Below are 26,089 nucleotides of genomic sequence, written 5' to 3'. Positions count from 1 at the left end.
GGTCTCTTTGGCCCGCCCCCTTTTGCGTTTTCCACGCGCACACCAGGTCACAGCTCGTCGGAACGGGTGCTCCACAGGTATTCAAAGGACATGGCCAATCCACCGCCTCTCCCCACTTTTTACTTTAATGATGCAAAAATCGCTCCCGCTAGCACTCAGCTCCACCCAACACAACAAATGTGGCAGTAATGAACGCTCTGACCGCAAACAATTACATTACATCAAGCGACGACTGCGCCTAACACAATTAGGACACCGACGCGTCCCCGATTTATATGTAATTGTGTCTACGTAGCGCAGGTGGTGTAGTGAAATCTACTCGGGTTAACTTTCGTGAGGAATAATACTACGTATAGAACGGCAACTCTCTGCGCCCCACCAGAGTCTGAGCTAGGTTTACCTCACCCCTCCTCGAACAAAATTTAAACTTCAATCGTAAAGGCAGCGCGCGGACCGTTGTTTTTATTTTTATTACGTATTAGTTTAGTTTATAATATGTTCGAATTTTGAAATTGGACGCTGACATTCTTTCGTCTAATTCGAATATTTGATCTGACAGTTCGCGCTGGCTGGAATATTTATTTTTCATGGTGATTGTTCGTAAAACATGCTAATAATTTGTAATAAAAATCGGAGGGCATGTTAAGCTGTTGGTCCTCGCTATTAGCCGTTAAACACTAACCCGCAGTGGAGCAGTGAGGTGTAGTATGCTCCAGCCTGTGACCAGCATTGGGACGTATATAGACTGTTATGTGTTTACTCCTAGAACTACAGTTTATTATAAAAATTGACATTCTATTTGTGTGAGAACATAATAATATTATATTATAACGCTATTCGTTCCCATATTAAAGAGCTACCCCTTCTAAAGTTTCGATCCCAAATCAAAAACTGGTTATAGGGCAGTTTTATAGCTTAAGTAAGTTTTTAAGTTTATAAATAGGTTTTTTTAGGGATAGTATATTTGTAATTACCTTATGTAATTATTATTGTATGTCACAATATGAATAAATGTGCTGAGCGCTAAAAACATTACTTCCATCTATACGTATAAACCTACTATATTTATGACAATAAGTTTTCATTTCATTTCTGTGCTACATGATATTTTTTCGTAATTGAACATATACATGCCAAAATATTTCTCCAATATACGAATATTACGAATATATGTGTTACGGCAAATCTGATTAATTGAAAATTATTAATAATAACCACATGTTTTGGTAAAGGTGAATAAACGATCGATTTTTTTTAATTTTAGTAGTAATTATTAATAATAAGTGATGTAGGTATATTAACGTGAGAAACGCCCTAAAGTCGCTTCTGGCACGCGCCGGCCGCTGCCGCGGCACGCTCGCTTCGCTCGCTCGGCTCGTGCGCTGTATTTATGTCAACCTAACCCGCTCGTTGCTCCGCTCCTCGCTAACCTAAGTGAATTTATTTTGAGATTCGCTTCTGGCACTCGCTTTGGTTAACGAAGAGCGAAGCGACAAGCGGGTTAGGTTAGGTTGACATAATGAAAATGCATCCCCTCGCACCTCTCGCACGTCGCACACAACGCCCCGCCCCGCAACCCTTGGCCACTTATTACATTTATCACTACTAGGGTTAAATTATTAATAAATACCGACAAATGCGATTAATTTATCACTTAAACCTCGACTTTCGGTGATTATTTATAATAATAGATAATTATTAATAATCTTCAATTATTCACTCTTACCGTGACATATATACATATAATATATACTACGAATATATTTACGAATACTCCCATAACAATTACCAGGAAAAATAATCGGCAAAACTAATTCTGGCTTTCCGTGTAAATACGGTCGTAAATTAAATGCTATTATTATTAATACCGATCCCTATTGGTATCGGTTACAAATAATACGGTTCTACCGCAAGATATTAAGTTACTGGAGTCGACTGCGCCATAATTGAAATCTGCCTACGACACTTACTTATTCCTTTGTGCTTTAAAACAATATTGGGATTGCAAATTAGATCTCTTTGTAGTTTGACCCTAAATGAGTATAAATCTAACCCCAAGAGAACAATTGATCGGAGTATATTCGACGATTCTATCGCATTGGTAGTACGACCTCGGTGGTCCAGTGGTTGAGCGTTGGGCTCACGATCCGGAGGTCCCTGGTTCGAATCCCGGTGGGGACATATCACAAAAATCACTTTTTGATCTCTAGTTTGGTTGAGATATTACAAGCTGATCATCTGATTGTCCAAAAAGTAAGATGATTGCTTCGCCTTAAGCCGTTGGTCTCGGTTACTTCTTACTGATGCAAGTAAGTAATCGTTACATGAGCCATGTCAGGAGCTTTTGGAGGCTCAATAATAACCCTGGCAGCAGGGTTGATGAGATTGGTAATTCACCTCACAACCCACACGATAGCATAAGAATTGGTACTTCATTGGTATTACATGGGAGGGCTGGGTGTATATACTACATATACACTTCACTACACTATACGTACACTTCTGCCTACGTTCTCGGGAATAGTAATATTATGTGATATTTGATGTCTGCAGAAGTCAATCTGAAAGAAGGATTCCAGTAGGCTTACCATTTTGAAATTGGAATCTTTCTGACAATGCCATGAGGCACGCATCTTTTTTTGAGATATTTAAAAAAGATTCCAATTTCAAAATGGTAACCCTATTCGAATCCTTCTTTCAGATTGACTTCTTCAGACGTACCTCAGCACTTCTTATTTGTCCGTCCAAGTATTCCATTTGGAAAAAATCTAGATGAAGTCACGTCAAACAAAAAGCATCTTCTACCAAATCCACCATTCTGCTCCAGTGCGGGTTGGTGAAAGTGTGGCTGGTATCTCAGGACCAAACTGCATGCTCCGTATCCACCAGTTAATTAAGGGGAGGCCAGTGCCCAGCAGTAACACGTATATAGGCTTTTTATGTTATTTATTTACCAAATTCAATAGAATCCATAGCAAGAGCGCCTGTTTGAGTTTGCAATCGTGACTGTTCTAATGAGTCTTCCTCTTTGTTTCAGATACCATAGCCCTCAAGGAGGTCCAGATGATAGCACCGTCGGCAGTCAGACTTGGTGACACGGTACTTCTGGGCTGCACGTGGAAACTAGAAGGCAACGAAACCTTGTACAGCGTGAAGTGGTACAGGGGTCGCCAAGAGTTCTTTAGTTACCTCCCCAAAGAGTATCCTTTCACGAGGATATTCGCTGTCCCTGGAATTGATGTTGATGTGAGTACCCTTGATAATTTGATACTTATACGGCCAAATTGGAGGTGTCCTTAGAAAAGGTTTAGTACAATCTACTCTGAATCAGAGTGCGTGTATAAACCGATTGATGAATGTGGAGGAAGCAAGAGTAATGTGTGAGGATCGAAGCAAATGGAATTTATAGTATATGCTTACCGCGATGGAAGATAGTCGTGAGTTTTTGTATATGGGTAAAATCAAATATACATAAATCCACACTAATATTATAAATGCAAAAGTGACTTTGTCTGTCTAGTACCTTTCCAGGCTTAAACCACTCAACCGATTTAGAATTAAGTATGAAGAAAGTTTGAGACCTTGGGAAGAACATGATGATGATGATAAGTAGGTGGTTACAGGCTCTATTCTTCTTCTATCGTGTGGGTTGTGAGTGTGGATGAGTGAGTGTGGATTACCAACCCCATCAACCCTGGTGTCCGGGTTACAATTGAGCCGCCAAAGGACCCTGACATGGCTCATGTAACGACTAAGTACTAACTTACATCAGTAAGTAGTAACCGGGGCTTAACGTGCTTTCCGAAGCACGGACAGGCTCTATTAATAGATAGAAATACAAATTATCTGGCTTGTTATTTGGAAGTTGTTTACAACAAGGAATCTAGAAGGCCGCTGACGTCATTAATGGCTAGGAAAATGGGTCGGTGAAAACAAAATGAGTTTATTTTTCCAACTTGTCGTCGAGGAAAATGTGCCGTGTATTGTGGAGACACTCGGATCTTTCTAGAATAATAAGGGCAGTCGCACTTTGAACAGGATTTCGTACGAATTTGATTCTGTTTTATGAGATTACGCACCCTGGATAGGATATGGTAGTCATATCCCAGAGTTCATGCGTGAACGCAAGAGTCGAATACGCACAAAAACGCGTCCATAGTGTGATCGGCCGGCGTAAATGAATTACATTAGTGATTATACTCCCTTCATAATATATGTGTAATATATATATATATAATATATGTTTTTATATTGTTTATATTGAAAGTTTCACGGCGAATTGGCGCTTCTACACTGTAAAGTCGTGAAATGTAAATTAATAAATAAATAAGTAATTAAAAACCATAATAACGGGATCTTACCGCGTTTGAAATAGAGATATGAGAACCCGTTATTATGTGTTTTAATTATGATAATAACCGCGTAAACTTAAAACAGTGAATAAATAAATAATAATTTGTGAATATACGAGCCAAAATATGGCTTGTCTTGACCACAAAATATTATTTGATTAATTTTTTTTTATTGCACTTAATGAAATTCACAAGGAGAAAATGAAATCGAAAAAAGTTCAGACTCGGACGGGACTTGAAGCTGCAGTTCTTCGGAAGCCGGCAGGAGCGTGTTAAACATTACACCAATGGGTCGACGTTGTCGTTTATACATAGATCGAAAATTTCGCATGGACAGGAGGAGGACTAGTGCCGTCCTGCCAAGAACTCCAGGTTCAAGTCCCGTCCGACTCAGATATTTTTCGATGTAATTTTGCTCTTTGTGAATTGTTTTTAACTTCGAAGTTTCTTACTCCACTCACAGAAGGTAATAACTGCTTTTTGTCATTTTTAATTCAAAGCATTTGCGTTTTATTTACTACGTCGCAATAAAATTTCCTTTGTGTTTTCAATGTTCATTTACTTCAAAGGAAATGACGCCAATTTAAAGAATTTTACAGTTAAAATCTTCGTTAAGATGGTACTTTTTGCATATTTTAATTACAAAACAACAGTTTTCAAAAATAAAAACGCATTTTTTATTAAATTTATTACGGAGTACAAGAGCACTAACAAATTTTGTACTCGTCGCATTTTTCATGAAACTACTTTAAACTTTTCAGCCAACTACAGAATTTAAGTTGGAATCTTATTCATTAAAATAAGTACTAAAGTGCTGGCTCAGCGAAAAACGGCCTTTGGAAAAATATTCTTTAAATTGTGTCCAGTGGTAAAACAAGTTGTAATTTTATGCATTTTAAAGATTGAAGATTTTGAATATAGAATTATTATTTTAGACAAGGGCGAACTTATTACTTAGGTATAAGATAAGGTGCAAAATTCCAATCAGGTTCTTGCTAAGTAATAAATTAACTGGTTGCACTTAAGACCTTCTGGTTACATGTCGTTTCTATAATAGACCAAAAACACCTAGAAAAATATAAATTTTATAATTATGACAACTAATGGTTCATATTTTCACCACTGTTTACAAATAATTCGCTGGGCTCAGTGTTCGCAGCTCTTTGATCGTACATTCTAGGAACTAAGTTGTACTTATCACCACAACCCATATGCCGCTACAGGGTGAAAAACTAGAGTCTGACTGTCAAAGAGAAACAAAAAACTATACCTGAAAAGACAAACAATCAGAGAAAGTGAAGTTGACATTACATGTTACTTAAGGAAAATTATATTCGTAATATGGTATTAATTTTATTTTTAAAACGAATATATTAATTTAAATTATTTAAAAGAAAATCTGAAATAAGTACTAGCACATACATTAAGTATTTTCTTTTTACCTCAAAACATATTTGGCTAGGACCGTGGGATATTATAATATATTATAGTGATAAACGCTGAATGAGGGAAATTGTTGACCACGCCGGGTCGGTGTCGGAGTTCTGAAGTATTCGTTGTCGCGAGCTGATTGGCCGCCTCTATGACTGGAATCCAGAAACGGCATATCACTGCTTGTTACCCTTTCCCGGGTCTGAGTGTATCAAACTTAAATATGACATTAAAAGTGCTCCGAAGATAATATTGCTAGTTTCAAACTGTTTGGTCAGATAAAGTTATCTGGAAAAATTATTAGTTAGGGTATCATAACTTTATAACTTTAGTATTAACCTGTTTGGAAGTTTGGTCTGACTTCCCTAAGTTTCTGTAACATACTTATAGATAATGTTGCTTGTTCTAGTAAACACCATCTAATTTTAAGTTATACCTGTCGTTTTCTTATCCGCCGAAAAGGAAAGGGATGGGTAATCGACAGGCATAAAATAGAACACACGTCAATTTTAGGCACAATACTAAAACAACGCTCTAAAAATATACATTGGCCAATAATTCGATCTAATTAAGTTGACACATCAAATGGTTTGCATACCAACGAGATACCTATTTGATTCGCCCGGGTTATTCTATAAATTAACCCTTGTCAATCATACGTCTCCTTCCTTTTCGGCAGATAAGAAAACGACAGATATAATCTAAAATAAAATTAGGAGGTGTCAGTGGGAATCGGGACCATTGATTTTCATATGTAGAAAAGAATTGAATAGAAATTGTTTAATATAAAAGAATACACGCTACAAAGTAATTTTACAGGATGAAAAATATGCGTCACACTTTATATAATGGAGTGAGCAAACCCACAAATGATACATAACAGAGACACCCTATATACGTCCCTCTGCAGGGCACAGCCCTCCCCATCAACCGGAGGAGGTAACAATAATACTTTAACTTTGCGCAGAGGTAATATCGTAACCGATGAGGTCAAATCGAGATGCAATTATTGCTATTTTAAAACTTTCTTTTTGTTTTATTGTAAAGAAGCTGATTTAAGTCAATAATTATGTATATTTAAATGTAAGTTTAATTGTATATTATAACTGTCATGTTGTCAATAAATGAATAAAAAAATAAACACAAATTCTAACAATATAAAATAACATAAGCTCAGGACTATAGTTTATACCCCATTGGGGTAGTCAAAGGAACATCCACCTCAAGATGAACTATATATACCCACACATTAGTGAGCTTTCTGTTAGACCAACGTGATACGGCGAGCCGTATCGCCGTCTAATGATGGTCGAGCCAACTGTGTTAGTGAAAACTGCACTGCAAATGAATAACTCATTATCCAAGTCCAGTATCAGCGACCGTTTTTATATTATCACTACATAGTATATAACCTAGTATATAAGTTTTGTTATTAACACATTTTGAGTCCTAGTAACTTGAATAAAGAATTTAAATTAAATTAAATTATAGTATAAAACAAAGTCGCTTTTTCTGTCCCTATATCCCTATGTACGCTTAAATCTTTAAAACTACGCAACGGATTTTGATGCAGTCTTTTTAATGGATAGAGTGATTCAAGAGGAAGGTTTGTATGTACAATAACATCCATTAAATAGTGGAGAAATACTGTTATTTTTGAAGTTTTTAATGTGATGTCGTAAATAATTTCATTTTTCCTCAGCATTGCACCCGAGCGAAGTTGAGGCGGGTCGCTAGTAATACTTATACAATGAAATTGTAGTTTTTTTTTAATTTTCACCAAAATTTTCTCGCTGCGTTTGTCTTTAAATACTTCTGATCGCAAAACAACCTGCCCCATTCCAAGCCTATTCATTTAACGACTAACAATAAACACGATTTTATTGGTCGCCAGAGCGTTCCGTTTTACTATCTACCATTGTAACGTTCCTTTACGATGCTCACTAAAAACATTCGCATTTCATATAAATAAGTAACTGGAGGCGTATAATTTTTACTGACATATTTTTAGTATCAACAGATTTAGCTGGTAAACAGATAAGGGTATAGACACACTACTACTAGTTTCTTTTTGACGTGACTTCTCGTAGCAACAGAACAAGTTCTCGTGGCTTAAACCACCTGATAGTCCGAAGAAGTAAGCTAATTCCGTGGTTCGGAGGGCACATTAAGCCGTTGGTCGCGGATATTAGCCGTAAAAAAACTCCTCCACCAACCCGCAGTGAAGCAGCGTGATGGAGGATGCTCCAAGCTTGAGGGGAGGCCGAAACCCAGCAGTGGGTATATAAGCTGTTTATGTTTCTGATATGTTGACTGCTCGTAGATTTGCTGCATATAGCATTAACGACTTGCCGGACAAATAAGAAGCGTTGAGAATCACCCGGTACTTACAAAATTTAAGATCACAGCCCTCAGGGTGCTACCGGCACGCTTACAGCCAAATTTCTCAAAAAAGTTAATGTGACATGTTACTAAAGTCTTCTTGATTCAGCATAAAACGTAAATAATTTAGTTTATTTCTGAGGCTTCGTTTTAGTTGTGCCACAAGAGGTAAAGTAATAGAATAGAATAGAAATAGTTTTTTATAAAAGGACGCCACACAAAAAAAAGACAACAACATCATATCAAATTACCAATAATGTAATAATCTATTTTCTTTTGATTATATTGAAAGTTTATTATAATAAGTAATGAAAACAACATTTAAATAAGAAGTTGTCGATAACTTCAGACCCAGAGTAAACCTAAAGAAAATAGGAAGGGTTTATATTATATTTTTTATCGTTTGTAGGTTCTCTAGACCTTAAAGTAGTGGCGAAAAGATTTTGAGCTCGTGTAGCTTAGTTTATCTATGACAAAAATAATAAATTCGATCACGCAATGATGTACCTACACTTACGCCACTTACAGCCGAAACGTATTTAGCGAGGGATCCGACACCCTTAAGTTCTTGGCGAGATTGAGAGTAAGAGTGCTAGAGGAAAAGCACTGGTTAAACGGGTGGACCAGGTCAAACAGGGGACTACAAAGAGCTTTAAATATGGCACAGGAATGAACCTAGTGGAGAAAGATTACATACAATCACGATTCTCAGCAGTGACGGAAAGACAAGAAAGAAGTTACCAATTTATATCTTCTTCTTTCGTGTGGATTGTGAGGTGGATTACCAACCCCATCAACCGCCATATACCAGCCGCCATAGGCCCTTGACATGATTCATGTAACGACTACGTACTAACGTACTAATTTGTATGATACGTAGGTTGTTGAAGTTAAGCAACTTTCGCAAAGGCCGGTCATAGGATGGGTGACCACAAAAAAAAGTTTTCATCTCAAGCTCCTCCGTGCTTCGGAAGGCACGTTAAGCCGTTGGTCCCGGCTGCATTAGCAGTCGTTAATAACCATCAATCCGCACTGCGCCCGCGTGATGGTTTAAGGCCCGATCTCCCTATCCATCCATAGTGAAGGCCAGTGCCCCAGCAGTGGGGACGTTAATGGGCTGATGATGATGATGATATGTGTACATAGAAATATTACGTTTCGTTTCATTGCAATCATTTTTTTTTCACTTCATATTATCAACTTTATTAGTATACCTATTTCTCGTTTTGCATAAATTACTTTACGGTTTTCATAATAACATTGACAAACCAGGTCGTGTTCTCTACGATTTCATTGGAAAACTGAAGTTGTAATAATATTATATTACGGATAATGGTAACGCTGGTAATGAAAAGCCCGGTATTGCCGTATATTTCACAGGTTGTCATTATCGACAGAAAAGTGACCCAATGAAAACAATAATCATAAAATTTATGAGTTCCAAGAAACACTTCAATTTTGCCAGAACAAACCAATATCAGGAAGAGATAAATTGGTCGTTTTAAAAACAAATTGAGTCGATATGGATAAATCTTTTTAGTATAGGGGGGTTTAAAATTGGAGCAATTATCTAAAAAAGCAAAATTGCTATTTAACATTGGTTTGCATTGCGCACTTAATGTCACACCGCGATTTTGCTTTTTTACATGAATCGCTTTGATGTGTCTTATTTAATCCCCTAGTTCTAGCAACTGATATCGGCCTTTGGTTGTGGTTAGACGTGTCACACACACACACACATAAATACGTTCCAGTATATAGTAAATAGATAGATAGACTTAACCACAACTATAGAATAAACGATACCACTACGTAAGGAGCCGAGGTAGCCCAGTTGGTAGAACGCTTGCCTCTCACTTTGAGATCTCAGGTTCGAATCCAGCACAGGCCTAAACCAATGTCTATCGAATTTGTTTTCGAATTCATGTTTGGACTATAAATGATTATCACGTGCTCAGCGGTGAAGGATAACATCGTGAGGAAACATAAAATCCTGAGAAATATATTTTCGGAGGTATGTGACCTAACCTGTATTGGGCTGGTTTATCTTTGACCTAAGGAATTACCCAATTGTTTTCAATCGAGACAAAGGTAGTTCATTGTACGAAAAATCTTGTAAGAATTATATAAATATCTTGTTACCCTTAACTTATCTATTCAATTATCGTACCGTGAAACTAGAGGGTCCACAGGCTCTACTAGAAGGCTTACAACTGCCAAGAAAGTTGGGAAAATTTAATACAAATGCGCTGACCCGAAAAATAGCTTGCGGCCACGCCGCTAGCCTTAAGTTCGATCCGCCAAATATATTTTCTTAGAAACATGCTGGGTTGTTAGCAGTAAAGAACTAGATTCAAACGTTAACTACCTATCACATCTATACTTACTAGAAGTGTTTATCTATCTACTCAGCCTGAAACGATCTCCGTGGTACAGTGGTTGAGCGTTGGGCCCACGATCAGGAGGTCCCGGGTTCGAATCCCGGTGGAGACATACCATATCGCGCGATTATCCGAAAGTACTTACTGATGTTTGTATGTAGTGGCGTAGCGACTGCCTGTCTGACCTTCCAACCCGCGAATGGAAAACCAGCCCAATACAGGTTAGATCACATACATCCGAAAAATACATTTCTCGGGAATGTGAATTCGTCGCGATGATTTCCTTCACCGCTGAGCACGTGATAATAACTTATGATCCAAACATGAATTAAAAAAAATATCGACAATCATTGGTTTAGGTCCGTGCTGGATTCGATTCTGCGACCTCAAAGTAAGAGACAAGCGTTCTATCAACTGGGCTACCACGAGTCATCCACGACTCACTTAGTCAAATACCCAATTGGTGGCCTTATTAACTAAAGCGATCTCGTCTACTTCTTTAGCTCACACACACACACACACACACACACACACACTCACACACACACACTCACACACACGCACACTCATACATACGCACAAACACACACACACACACACACACACACATATACACATTTATAGTGCTATGGACAAAATTTTGTATTTAGTTTTATTTTACTTTGAAAATCTTTAAGTTACACCTACTTAATTACGTCATGTTTTCTTGAAGTCATAATTGTAATTACTTTTCTTAACTCACAAACTGTAGGTACCTACCCCTTGGGAATTGCGAAACATTCCCGCCACAAGTATCCTAGGATTACTTAATGGGAAGTCTCGGCCACCATGTAACAATTTTTTTTGTAGCTTTTTTGTAGCTATAAAGGTAAACCTTGTAACAGGAACAACCCAGAAACAGACCGTGTAAATACTTCGCCTCCGGCAATTTTAAAGGTGGAGTTCCAAACTTTCGATGCTTGGTTAATTCCGTTGCAGGCGTTAGATAATCCAGTGGTCCCTTTCAAATATTTGTTTCCCAAAGTACAAGCCCTTTCCTGCTTCTCTACCACAATATAGAATATGTACTTACGCAATCTAAATATTGTACCTATTATAGTAATTTACAAGATCCGTGGGTCTCTAATGCCTCTATAAAGGATAATGCTGGTAGGGAAGGTGCTTTGACAAAATTGTTTCTGTTAAGGCGTTGTACAGGATTTCAGTAACACCGAACCGAATTCTGAGGGGGATGATTCAGCTCATGGCTCTGAATTAATATCAAGTGGAATTTTCTGTCGCCAATCTACTTTTGTGTTTTTCCTTTATTTTCAATTTTATTTTTGCGATGGAAAATCCTACTTGATACTAACTTGAGGAGCTCGGTGGCGCAGCAGTTAACGCGATTAGTCTGCGTTTGTTGAAGTTAAGCAACTTTCGCAAAGGCCGGTCATAGGATGGGTGACCACAAAAAAAAAAAGTTTACATCTCGAGGTCCTCCGTGCTTCGGAAGGCACGTTAAGCCGTTGGTCCCGGCTGCATTAGCAGTCGTTAATAACCATCAATCCGCACTGGGCCCGCGTGGTGGTTTAAGGCCCTATCTCCCTATCCGTCCATAGGGAAAGCCCGTGCTCCAGCAGTGAGAACGTTAATGGGCTGATGATGATGATGATGATGACTAACTCAGAATCATGAGCTGAATCATCTTCCTCAGTATTCGTTACGATGTCACTTACAGCATGTAAGTACGTACAAGTAGTTGTACGGGCACGTATAGATATTAGTGACACTGTGATTGTTAGTTTCTAGAAAATCTTCTTTTTAATTACTTATTTTTATTTAGAATATCATCATCATTAATTTAAGAGCCACGCTCTTGTCGGTGTAGCAAGTTCCATTCCAGTCTATCAAAGGCCAATTCCTTGACTTCCCTATAAGACACGACGTTAACCTTTTCTTTAATCATTTAATCATTCAAGGATTTAGAATATAATGGAATAGAAATAGTTTATTATAAAAGGTCCACACAAAAAAAAAAGACAATAACATCATCCACAAAACAATTACAAAAAGCAAGACGGATGTTCGTCGAAATGATCATAAGGTGGTGGTGGACGTCCTGAGATAAAAGGGCCTCACTCAGCAAATTTCAAATTTCACTTGATATCAACTCAGAGTCTTCTTCTTTTTATCGTGTGGGTTGTGGAGTGAATACCAACCTCATCAACCCTGATGTCAGGGTTATTATTGAGCCGACAAAGGTCCCTGACATGACTCATGTATCGACTACATACTTACGAGTACATCAGCAAGTAGTAACCGGGGCCAACGGCTTAACGTGCCTTCCCAAGCACGGATTGTCTTACTTTCGGACAATTAGGTGATCAGCCTGTAATGTCCTAACCAAACTCAACTCAGAATCATAGTCTGAATCATCCCTGAAATAATTCGCTACGGTGTCTCTAACACCCTGTATAGGTACAAATAGATCCGAATTAACGCGTGTTTTTGGCCCTTATGTCTTTGGAACGTCTTTCCAAAAACGAATTTTGGGTTTTGCATGATGATTGAGAATATAAATACAGAATACGAGCTGTCTATCGTCTAGGGGCAGTGGGTCCCAAAGTGGTTTGTTTTGCGACCCATCTAATTGAAGTTTATAAACTCGGGACGCATTTGTTGGAAATTTAACCGTTACCAATATGAATAAAGGACTTTTCAAATAACAAACAAAGTTGGCTCGGTCGGTTGGTGTGTCATATACAGTACCCACTTCATATTCCCTCGCGACCCGCCAGTGGGTGGGCTATGGGTTTGCGACACGTAACGTAGGAGACTCTGATCCAAGGTAAATCGCCTTCTTCTGTCGCTTGGGCTGTGAGACCTCTTCCGATCTCTTCGACCCTGGTGTCAGGGTTACTAGGCCCATACCTTGGGCCCTTTAGTTTGCTCATGTAGCATTTACATACTTAGAGGTAAATAGTACCCGAGACCGACTGCAATGACCTCTAAAGCACGGGTCATTCTACTTTCGGACATTTAGGTGCTCAGGCTTTATAGGCTAAACAAAGTAAGGATCACAAAGTCATTTTTTGTGGTTATGTCCCCACCAGGATTCGAACCCGGGACCTCCTGATCGTGAGCCCAACGCTCAACCACTGGACCACCGAGGTCGTTACATGCTGAGTAGATAGATAAAAAAAAGCATAGAAGGGAAGCTACAAGAAAAGAGGGGAAGGGGAAGACCGATCTTCTTTCACCCTAAGGTTGCCTGGCAGAAATTGCTGTTTAGCAATAAGGCCGCCTATTGTGCTTATGTTTTATTCGTATGTTTATGTCCTTTATATATGTTCTTGTGCAATAAAGTATTATTGATTGATTGATTGATTGAGAAGAGCTTACATGGAACAGATTAAGGAGAAGGCGAACGTCGTGTCGTGTTGTGTCGTGTCGTGTGTAGGATTCGAACCCAGGACATCTGCTCTATAGTTTTCGTCCCGGTAAATACACAATATCAGTTAGTTATGATCTAATCAAATGCCTTACCCGGGATCCGAAATACGTCATTAACACAATGCCAAAACACAAGCTTATTAATTAAAGCAATCCGTAACAAAATCTACTTACAAATCCCCTATCTTGTTAAACCCACAAGTATCCCATTAATATGTGGCCGTGTGGTCACTGTAATAAGTGCGTATTATAATGGCAGCCATTGGAATTCGAAACCAATTCATTTGGGATTGGAACGATTACTGAAACACCTTCATTGCAAGCTATAACCTGTTTATTAGATTTGGCCCAGTAGGGTTACCATGTAGAAGTTACCAGTAGAAAATCAGCTGAAAGAAGCGAAATATTTTATGATACTGCAAGTCTATTTTATTGTTATTTGAATTATTATACCACCTTTTTTGTTTTTTATGTGTTCTCGCAAATAAATTGATTTGATTTGATTTGTTTTTACTTCTTATAACGTTTAATTTATTATAAATCAAAAACAATACAATTTTATTGACCATAATAACTGCTAGATTTTGCATGATGACTTGATGGGTTTTTTTATATACCTGGATATAAAATATTTTGTTTTATCAAACAATCGATAATCATTGTCACTCTTCAAATATTGTTTGTGTAGCAGTAGAGTTTGTCAACTTGGTTTTGATTTTAAACATTATTGTCAAAAATACATAAGTATTTTCAGAAACAATGGATATACCTCTGACTACCCTCAAATGGGATATAGTCGTGAGATTAGATTACATTATTATCAATGACATTGTAACTAATGGAATCGCTTTTTGTCCGAAAAATTGCAAATCGCTTGGGTACCCTAGTGGACCGAAAGAGGCTGCAGTAATAGGCTCTTTTTTAATGGTACGCCCTTGTCGAATGAAGCCATATTGGTTTTATGTTGAATTTGTCTGGCCTAATTCGAGACTCTTGGCAATTTGGGATTTCGTTCAAAAAGAAATAAGTTTATGTCATAATTAAATACTTATCTTTATCGAAACAACATGATATAACATGATATAAATAGCATATATACGGCCCTCTAACACCAACCCTCCTTCTGCCAACTGGAGGGGGTACGGAGCATACTCCACCACGCTAAAAATGATTCCATGCTTCAGATTGATTCCGGGCTACTATGCCGACCCGAAGCGATGCAGCGTAGTGGAGTATGCTTCATACCCCCTCCAATTGATTGAGGCGAGACCTGTGCCACAGCGATCGGACGTATATAGGCTATTTTTGTCTATGTATAATAATAGTAACAATATATATTTAATTATTTATTTCCCTAAAAAGGCAACATATCTGGGACAAACTTCAGCAGTAAGAAACAGAATGAAGGCAACCTGACACTGGAAAGGCATGCCTAGCATCCCACTGGCAAAATAACATAACTGCTTATGGTCGAGGGACCGATCGTATGTTAGCAGAATAAATAACAAAAAAAATATAAGTATTTATTTATTTCTCATAAGAAGAACAGTTACAGAGGGTAACATTAGTAGCTTATCTAGAAAAACACAGTGATATGCTCGCTCCCAAACTAGGAATTAACCTGTATCTTGGGAGACAGTGTAAAAGCTATGCACTAGAATTATCTCTAAGCGGGTCCGTCCCTGTTGGTACAAATTGGCGTGATTGTTTAAGTCATGGCAACTAGGGAAAAGAGGCAAATATTGATAATTATTGAGAACAGAAGAGGCAAGGTGAGTGGACACTTAATAAGACACGACGAATTTATTGAAAACATCATAGAAGGGAAGCTACAAGGAAAGAAAGGATGGGGAAGACCAAGAAGGGCTTACATGGAACAGATTAAAGAGAAGGCGAACGTCGTGTCTTATAAGGAGGTGAAGGAATTGGTCTTTGATAGACAAGAACGAAGAATGCTACACTGACAAGAGCGTGGCTCTTAAATTCGTTTTTTTTTTTAAATTACTTATTGTAGATTTGCCGCAGATGGCATTAATTACTTGGCCGGACAAATGGGGAGCGCTAAAGGCTCTCACACGGTACAACTTTTAAGACAACAAGCCTGAGGGTGCCCAGTTGGGCGCGAACCTCAGAGCGTCGTCTGAGAGGAAAAATATTTGAAAGAATTAATCGACCCTAGTGGGTCGATAGCTATAAGCGCTGATTGAGGGAAATCGCCGACCACGCCGGCGGGGTCGGTATCGGGGTCCTGAAGTGTTTGGTTTCGCGAGCTGATTCGTTGCCTCTATGGCTAGAGTTCTTAAATTAGTGATGACGGCAACTTAATGGTTGATGGTGACAGATGTTAAGACATAGATGTCCATGACTATGATAGCATTGAAATTGCCTTATGGGCTAACAAAATTGTATGACATACTTATACATATTGTTGACCGTACTATACTCGATAAGCACCTAATCATTGCATACAGCCATTACTATATCGATATTACCGCCTAATCGAAACTATCGACAGTCTATTACCCATAATACCCAGTCATCACTGGACTGCGGCGATAATCACTGAATGTCGGACGGCAGTATCAGTTAATTATACAGCTAATTACTTTAATAATGGACCTACATTGGAACTGTCCAAAAATAATTTGATTATGACGTAACGATTCCATACTAAAGAGAAAGTATTTGACTGCTAATATCATAGTTATAAAATTAATGAATGATATTTAAAATCATTTATTTCTGAACTTTAGTCCATTACAAAAAAAAATACATTATAAGTACCATAGACACCGACTCCGAACACCCCCCTTTATATCCGAGCTGGATTTCCAATCCAACTACGCTACCAAGAATCTTACGTACTTACTCGTAGATATATGTTTATAGTGAGTATAGAATGAATTTTAACGCCGGCTTATCTCATAAATGCACGACGGCATAAAGATATAACGGCCTATTGAGTAGCAAGACGTTAAAATTTTATTGTTCTAACAACGACTACAGTGTAGCGTTGCTATAGGAAATTACCGAGTGTCAATTTTTATAACTAAACTTAACGTTCTATGAAATTGAGTGAATACACGAATTATTTTTATACGCGATAAGATGTGAGATGCGGATTTCGTATATGATATTGAAGAATGCTTGACTATTTTGTTTCGGCCAAGTAGTTAATGCCATCTGATGCAAAGCTATAATAAGTCACGTCAAAAAATACTCCACCACGCTGCTCCACTATGAGAGAACAATAAATTTACTTAAATAAATACTTATGTGTAAAAATCTGGTGCGAATCCGAAACACACACCGAGGAAGACAGACAGACGGACGGGCGGACGGGCAGAGGGGCGGACGGGCGGTCGGGAGGACGGGCGGACGGGCGGACGGGCGGACGGGCGGACGGGCGGACGGGTGGACGGGCGGACGGGCGGATGGGCGGACGGGCGGACGGGCGGACGGGCGGACGGGCAGACGGGCGGACAGACGGACAGATGAATGGACAAAAAAGGATTCCGTTTTCCTTTGGGTTCGGAACCCTAAAAATTAAGATGTAGACCCCTGTAAAGTGTGGGTGGGTAGTTAGTTCATTATATTATGATGAGTGTACCTCTGCCTAACCCAATCGGGAAACCAGTCACGAGATTATGTTAAGATACAAATAAACAACGTGTATAACTCTATTCGAAAAAGAAACATGAAATTAAACACAAAACTACTGGGCACGAACCTCCCCTCAATTTATCGGAGGCGGTAGTAAAATTATGATTGCTTCCAATCAACCGAGCTTCAAGCGCTTCAAAGGGGTAACAATTATTCAATAGGAAAATCTACCTAGCTCTTATGTTAGTGTTTCGTTTTCAAACAACTTTATCAACACTTTCAAGGCATCGACACACAGATGTGGCAGCGTTTTCGAATTTCCTCACCGCGCGATACGTTTGAAAATCGATTAATAAACAATTGACGATATGAATTAGTTTACGCGGTTATTATCATAATTAAAACACATAATAACGGGTTCTTACCGCGTTTAAATGGAGATATGAGACTCTCGATAAAAAATAAATAAAAAAATCATAGATCTACCTACTCCACTCCAATCTCATCAGTCATCCCGTGATCATGGCACTTGCAACAGTGTCGAAATATCGAGAGTCTCATATCTCCATTTAAACGCGGTAAGAACCCGTTATTATGTGTTTTAATTATGATATGAATTAGGGTGTGTAACAAAGGAGCGCTGGTTCATAGTCCGGACTACACAAATGAGTTGCTAATTTATCTTAAGTACAGTTTTCACTAACACAGTTGGCTGGACCAATATAGACGATACGGCTCATCGCCACCTTGGTCTAACAGAAAGCTTGTTGAGAAGCGGGTTAATTCATCTTGTGGCGGATGTACGTCTGACTACCTCATTGGGATATGGTGAGGTTATTTTATGGTGTGATGACTCCATACATACATACATACATACATAAACATCCTATATACGTCCCACTGCTGGGCACCGGCCTCCCCTCAATCAACCGGAGGGGGTATGGAGCATACTCCACCACGCTGCTCCATTGCGGGTTGGTGGAGGTGTTTTTAGGTTTTTACGGCTAATACCCGGGACCAACGGCTTAACGTGCCCTCCGAAGCACGGAATCATCTTACGTTTTCGGAGAATCAGGTGATTCAAGCCTGAAAAGTCCTTATCAAACAAAGGACAGTCTCACAAAGTGATTTCGACAATGTCCTCATCGGGAATCATCGTACACATCATATGACATCATATTAATGCTTTTTACCTTTTTCGTCACAGCGTGTCACAAACATTTTCAGCAAACACGAAGCGAGTATTACGCAATCAATTAAACACGAAGTAACGCGCCAAGCAGGCATAGTAACATCATTTTGATCCTTGAAAAGGCACGTATAAGGCTCATATAATAATAACAATAAACCCTTGTACGGTCGTCGTCTAAAGTCTACCGCACCTTCTGAGGCATTACAAAGGATCATCATAGGTACTTTAGTTGCTTACTGTATAGTTACCGTATGCTGTCAGGTGTACAGAGACATCGCAGGCCAATTACGGTGTTCACAATAGCTTCATCCGAGTAATACGAGCTTGAGTAAGGGGAAGGGACGGAACCATTATACAGGTACGACCGCAACCTGCGTTCTCCTATGTACGCGTAATTAGGCCGTACGTTCGTAGTGGTTTCGTATTAAAATAATCGGTTCAAGTATATTGTGCCTGTATTTTATGTATGTACACTTCTATACTGAGAATAAGTATGAAGAATAGAACGCATTGAACATGTTTTAAAAACCTACAGAGGGATTGCTGTTGCGATGGGCGCGATAACTTATCACCATACAGTTAATTATCCATCGAAGAAGTTCTGAGAAACTTACACAACTCATGATCAATGGGCGGCCTTATTGCTTCAAAGTAATTTCTTTCAGGCAACCTCTAGTAGGAGTTGGCCAACAATAAACTTGGTTGCGGATAGCTTGTGGTTCTGACCACCCCATTACGGTTTGTGGACTTATGTAAGTTCAAAAGTGACAAAAATGTAATATTTTTAATAAAACCGACAATCGATTTTCCGAAAGTAAGATGATCGGAAGGCATGATAAGTCGTTGGTCTCCGTTGCTACTCACTTATCTATGTAGTCGTTACATGAGCCATGTTAGATGAGGTTGGTAATCCACCTCATAATACACACGATAGAAAAATATAATGCTTGTAGACATTGGAATCTACAGACTAAGCTCCGGGTATTCGACTACATAATATTACGTCACATACGTAATATTATGTTCTCATCACATTGTACGTCACATCTTTTTTTATCTCAAAAATATTAAAAACATCATCTTCCTAGGATTATCCCGCTCTCACAGGGTCCACTTACCTAACCTGAAAATTTGACAGGTCAGGTTTTTTACAGAAGCGACTGCCTGTCTGACCTTCCAACACACGAAAGGAAAACCAACCCATTACAGTTACATATCTTCAAATTGCATTTCTCAGAAATGTGGGTTTCCTCACGATGTTTTCCTTCACCGCTGAGCATGAATTTGAAAACATTTTCGACAATCATTGATTTAGGCCTGCGCTATACTCGAACTTGCGACCTCAAAGTGAGAGGCAAGCGTTTTACCAACTGGGCTACCACGGCTTACAAAAAGATTAAATACACTATTGTAAAAGAGTGGGACTTGGGTCATCGTATTAAAAATATCTAATGGATTATTCGAGGGACGTCCCCTGGAGCGCATATATGTTGGATTTCCTTAACATTTCCTTGCTCATATTAAAATTCTAGGAACGACCCTTTACTCGTCAATGAAGCATACTTGACTGGCTCGCTAGTTATATGTAAATATCAGATTCGACAAGCGATTGAGTTTTATAAGTCGACAGAAAAGCTTAGTGCACACAGAGGGACCGAGGCGTTTCGGACCGGGAATACTTTGTTACCCACTGTACTTCTTTGTTTGTTCGAATTCGAGAAAAAAAAAACTGGACCTGTCAAATTTTCGGTTAAGTTCGTGGGCTTCGTGAACACGGGATACCGCTAAGAAAATGATAAAAAAATATATAAACACGTGTTCACGCATTTACGCGTGTTCGCGTTTTATTTTACGTACTGTTAGAATAGAATCGATACAACTAATATCGACTGATACATCACTAGCTAATGAACGTCACAACCTTCCTGGGCCTTCCTGGAATCAGTAACCCTGATTCCAGGGTTGATGGGTTTGGTAATCCACCTCACATCCCACATGACAGAAGAAGAACTTCACAACACTAGCTTACGTACTTTGACAGATCTATTTCTTACCGCGCATTGAGATTCATTGATTGTAAAATGTTATCTAATTGTCCTGAACTGGTACAACAGTAAGTAGTAACAGGGACCAATTGCTTAACGTGCTTGTAAACGGACCATCATCATTATCCCATTAACGTCCCCACTGCTGGGGCACGGGCCGTCCCTATGGATAGATAGGGAGATCGGGCCTTAAACCATCACGCGGGCCCAGTACGGATTGATGGTTATTAACGACTGCTAATGCAGCCGGGACCAACGGCTTAACGTGCCTTCGGAAGCACGGAGGAGCTCGAGATGAAAACTTTTTTTTTGTGGTTACCCATCCTATGACCGGCCTTTGCGAAAGTTGCTTAACTTCAACAATCGCAGACCGAGCGCGTTAACCGCGGCGCCACCGAGCTCCTCTAGTTACACATTTCACATGTCTTTGTTTCTGAAAGTTTTAAAAAGCGAACTCGAATTTTAAAAAGCTAAGTCCTTAAATGAGGGCGAATACACTATTCGTATCTCGTATCTCACAAGGTATGACTGTGTTGATAGTAGAGATGTACCAGTATTCACTGGGGGACCATCGCTTGCCAAATCACCCCCTATTAGACTTCTATAGAGTAGTTCGGTTTTTATTTACTGACGAATAAAAACACGCCCAGAAATGGATATACGATTATTGTTAGTTGCGAAGTTTTCTTGGGTTTGTATTTTGTTTGCTATGCTAATAATATTGTGAAGAGCTTTGTATGTGGATGAATATTGTAGTAAAAATATTCGTCTTCACAAAATATTTGTATCAACGTGTTTGTATTCTGGATGTTAGTGACATCGTAACGAATACTGAGGGGGATGATTCTGGAATTAAGTAGAAATTTCCGTCGCAAAATCATGTATTTGTTTTCAAATATTTTTAATTTTCAATTCTATACTTTTGCGGTGGAAAATTCCACTTGATATTAATTCAGAATAATGAGCTAAACCATTCCCCTCAGTATTCCTTACGATGTCACTTACACTCCGTATAAGTTACATATGGGTACTGGTTACAGTGTAACGAATACTGAGGAGGATGATTCAGACCATGATTCTGAGTTGATATCAAATGGAATTTCCTATCGGAAAATTCATGAAAATTTTAGTGTTTTTTTTAATTATTTTCAGTTCCATACTTTTGCGACGGAAAATTCCACTTGATATTAACTCAGAATCATGGTCTGAATCATTCTCCAAAGTTCTCGTTACGATGTCACTAACACTAACGATGTACGGCCACGAGCATTAATATGTATACACTTTGGTACCATGTCACATTAACTTTTTTGACAAATTGAACTGTAAGTCTCACTAAATGTCAAATATGTTAGTGGGACAGAGTCCTAAAGTGGGTACATTATATTGCTCATGACAGTCATGACTGTATGTGTGCACAGAGAAATTGTGTCTTTACTTATGTTATGTTATGGGCGATAGGCTAATCCCTTGTCACCACATGGTTCATCATATCCATCTTAGGACTTCGTATCAACAGTGGCTGCAAGTTGTCTTTGATTACTTGTGGCTCTGCCTACCCCATTAGGGATTACGGGTATTTATGTATGAAGCGCGAAGCCGCTGGATGCGGGCAGCGCAGGACCGATCGTCGTGGAGATCCTTGGGGGAGGCCTATGCCCAGCAGTGGGCGTCATACGGCTGATGATGATGTATGAATGTATTTGTATTCCATAAATGAATTCTCATTTTTATTGTATTAATACAGAGATATACTTGTATTAAATCTGGGCTCTTTTTGAGGATTGACCATAGACGTAACGTGAAATTGGATAGTTCGGCCGAATATTCGTTTAAGTCTCTCTCTCTCTCTCTCTCTCTATTTAAGAGCTGCGCTCTTGTCGGTGGAGTAATCGCCTCTATTTTCATTACTCCATAGATAGGGCGTGTAGAACGGTGGTTGCCCCAATCGCAATCATTTAAGTCTAACCGAATAATATTCCGTATTCAGTTAAACCATTCTGCGCATGTCTTCTTATTATAAATCTATTAATTAGCTTGTAAATTTTCTCAGCCGCTAACTTAACAAAGATTTTTCCCTCTGATAGAAATGCCACTAAATATTGTAATTTATTAAATTTTTCCGTGTCAGGACAAAGTCTGGCCGCATAGAGGCGTCGTGGGACGACAGAAATGAATATTCATAACACCTCAGGGAATGACCGTTAGGTACGATTCAAGGACAAACCGGGGAAAAGATTTTTCTTCGTAAAAATAATAAAATTAGTTTTTGACTATTTGGGGCTTAAGGATAGACGGGGAGCTTTTATGACTTTTTTATTAGTATTTTATTTGACCTGCAAGCAAGGACGATCGTATAGTGTACATTATACGGCCTGATAACCTCTCATCATCATAATGGCCTCCGTGGTCCAGTGGTTGAGCTTTGGGTTCACGATCCGGAGGTTCCAGTTTCGAATCCCGGTTAGGACATATCTTAAAAATCATAAATCAGAAATAATTTATTTGCAGAGAATACAGTATAAATAGGTATGACAAGAAAATTTTAACCGTGTATTCAGCCGGCCAGCAGGAGCCTTTGGGAGCTCAATAGTAACCCTGACATCAGGATTGTTCAGGTTTGTGATCCACCTCAGAATTCACTATTAGCGTCTATTACCACACGGTTCATTATAAGTATCTAAGTATCTATCCGTCTTTGGACTTCGTACCGAGAGTGATTGTAAGTATTTTTTGACACACACACGCACACATTTATATTAAAACTTTCTTATTTCATCTGTATTTATACGTAGATTAAGCGCCTTTCTTGTTATATTGTAAATAGACGCCTGCACTTTATATTGTTAATAGACATTGAAGAGCGAATCCACCTGACACAGGTATCTTGCATACCTACTAGGTAGGTCTTAGCCCTAGCATATACATTACTGTGTAAGTTACTGAAATAAACATTTTTAAATAAAAAAAAGGCGTGGGTTTATGTATATCCGTCAACCGCTTCTATGAACAAGATCACTAAAAGATTACGTAGGTGAATCTATAACACGTACAAAAGTGTACTTACTTTTACATGAACATAAATAGGTACCTAGGCTTAGATACAGCCACTAAAGGGTCATTCAACTCTTGTCATTGTGATAATAAAGGCGGAGAACGAAAGAAATTAAAATGAAGAGGCTTGGACAGAGTAAACACTGAGAGGGATTTTGTTTTTCAAAAGCGGATCAATAGAGTGAGTCGCACGATATTGCTGGTCATCGGAAGAAAAGAGACGTAGGTTCCACAGGTAGGTAGAAATTATAGTTACGTATAAAAGTGCTTCTATTTTTTTAATGACCCTCGCCAATCATCACATTTGAGAATATAAATGAATGCAAATTTCCATATTCATTAATTAGATTTATAGTGTCACAGAATTTGAATTCCGAACGAAAATACCTTTATTGTTGATTTCGTTTTTACTCCCGCGTTAACAAAACTTTTTTATTAATAAATTTAAAAAACAAAATACTTTATTCCGTATTTAAATTTTGATACGCGATAAATTAAAAGAAAATAAAAGTATGTAAGTAAGTAAATGAAAAACTTTGGTTTAACAGAAAGTTCACTGAGTCCTGGGTACTTAGTTCATCGTGCGATAGATGTACCACTAAATACCTCAATGAGAACCTTTTCAGGCTTCGTTTCCCAAAAAAATATAGGTGGCGCTGTAAAGATTTCCCGGCGTTTAACCTTATAATTTAATGGATAACAGACTTCTCTAGATTCCTCCAAACTCATCAATCGTTTCAAACACGCAGCCCAGGGTAAGAGTAGAGGTTCAGTAGAACCTTTTCTAAGGACACTCCAATTCTGTCAAACATGGATGTAAATTGTCTTCTCATCACTTGAGGCTCTATCTACCTTATAAGGAACTACTAGCATGAGTTTAGGCATGTTTGCCGTCTATAAAAAGAAGTTGCGCAGAGTAAACACGGACTTATTTTCCAATGGCGGATCAATAGAGGTGGCAGGACATTGCTGGACATTGGAGAAAATATACTTGGTTCCGTACTGTTGTTTATTTTCTTTATTTTATTTTAGAGACGATAATGCACCAAACCAATTAATTACTTTGTATTATCTTGGGTTGTTGGAGGCAGGAGCAAAGGCTTAATGTGCCTTCCAAAACACGGAATAATTTTGCATTTTATACAAAGAAAACTATTTTCGAGTATGGCAACACTGTAAGTGTTGTGTGTCATCTGATAAAATATAAGTAATAGAGAAGTGAGGGTAGTAACACTTACACCTTCGTCGTAACCACATCCTGGACTCTTCATACAAACTTGTATTACACAGACACGACTCATTGTCATTATTGTACACGCGCAACATAATATTAACAGCCTACATACGTCCCACTGCTTGGCACAGGACTCCCCTCAATCAACTGGCGGGGGTATAGAGCATCCACCACGCTGCTCCACTGCGGGTTGTTAGCTAGTATCCCGAGACCATCGGTTTAACGTGCAGTCCGAAGCACGGAACCGTTTTACTTGTTCGGACAACCAAGCGATTTAGCCTGCAATGTCCTAACGAAACAAAAGACAGTCTCACAAAGTCATTTTCGACAGTGTCTCCATCGGGAATCGAACCCGGAATTCCAGATCGTGAGCCCAACGCACGAATCAATAGACCAGAGGCTGTGTAGGTATGTAAAACATGCTAGGCTTATTAAACAAAAGAACATAATATTGCAATACGTCTTAAACGAAGCTGAACCCAGAGCACTATCTATTAGACCACGGAAGCTCTATCTATTAGACCACGAAGGCCGTTTTATACGTAGTATTATTCCTTATTCAATGCCGTAACAAGCATTCCCCTCGCCAGTCATCCCGAGAGCACAATCTACAACGCAGCCGAAACATTGGGAAAAACAAATTAATAAGGTAAAAATTTTTACCTTATTAAATACTAAACAATTACGTAGGTGCCGACGCGATCAAAAGCTTTACTAAAAGTACAATTTTGATTGATCTTTTATTTGCCCATAAAGAAAAACGGAATACTTACTTAAAAAAGTGAGTAACTTTCGTTCTGAATGTAAACTGAAAAGAGGATTATAAAATAAACATGCTTAAACGTCTTTTTTTCTCCTTAAGATGATTAATGTTACCTAAAAGTCTTAGGGTGCATAAATTTGCAATTTTTTATTCATTTCATAGATTCATCGCCTTTTGTTTAGTTGGCTTAGCATTATTCGAGGTTCACATTAACTTTCTT

The 26,089-nt window shown here is 38.7% G+C and overlaps 1 protein-coding gene and 1 non-coding gene across 2 annotated transcripts in view; both read left to right on the top strand.

The window, feature by feature from the left end:
• Window positions 1-26,089, top strand: part of LOC126366633 (uncharacterized) — a 341,274-nt gene that overhangs the window by 78,968 nt on the left and 236,217 nt on the right. Inside the window, exon 2 of the mRNA XM_050009822.1 lies at window positions 3,038-3,246. Within this exon, the coding sequence (XP_049865779.1) occupies window positions 3,038-3,246 (209 nt within the window). The remainder of the gene's footprint in view (window positions 1-3,037; window positions 3,247-26,089) is intronic.
• On the top strand, window positions 6,739-6,871 carry LOC126367231 (U4 spliceosomal RNA). Its single transcript, XR_007566461.1, has one exon. It is a non-coding gene; the product is annotated as a U4 spliceosomal RNA (small nuclear RNA).

Source organism: Pectinophora gossypiella, chromosome 5 (assembly GCF_024362695.1).
Source record: "Pectinophora gossypiella chromosome 5, ilPecGoss1.1, whole genome shotgun sequence".
Taxonomy (NCBI): Eukaryota; Metazoa; Arthropoda; class Insecta; order Lepidoptera; family Gelechiidae; genus Pectinophora; species Pectinophora gossypiella.
The sequence above is the reverse complement of the archived record's forward strand: the minus strand, read 5'-3'. Positions and strand labels throughout refer to the sequence as shown.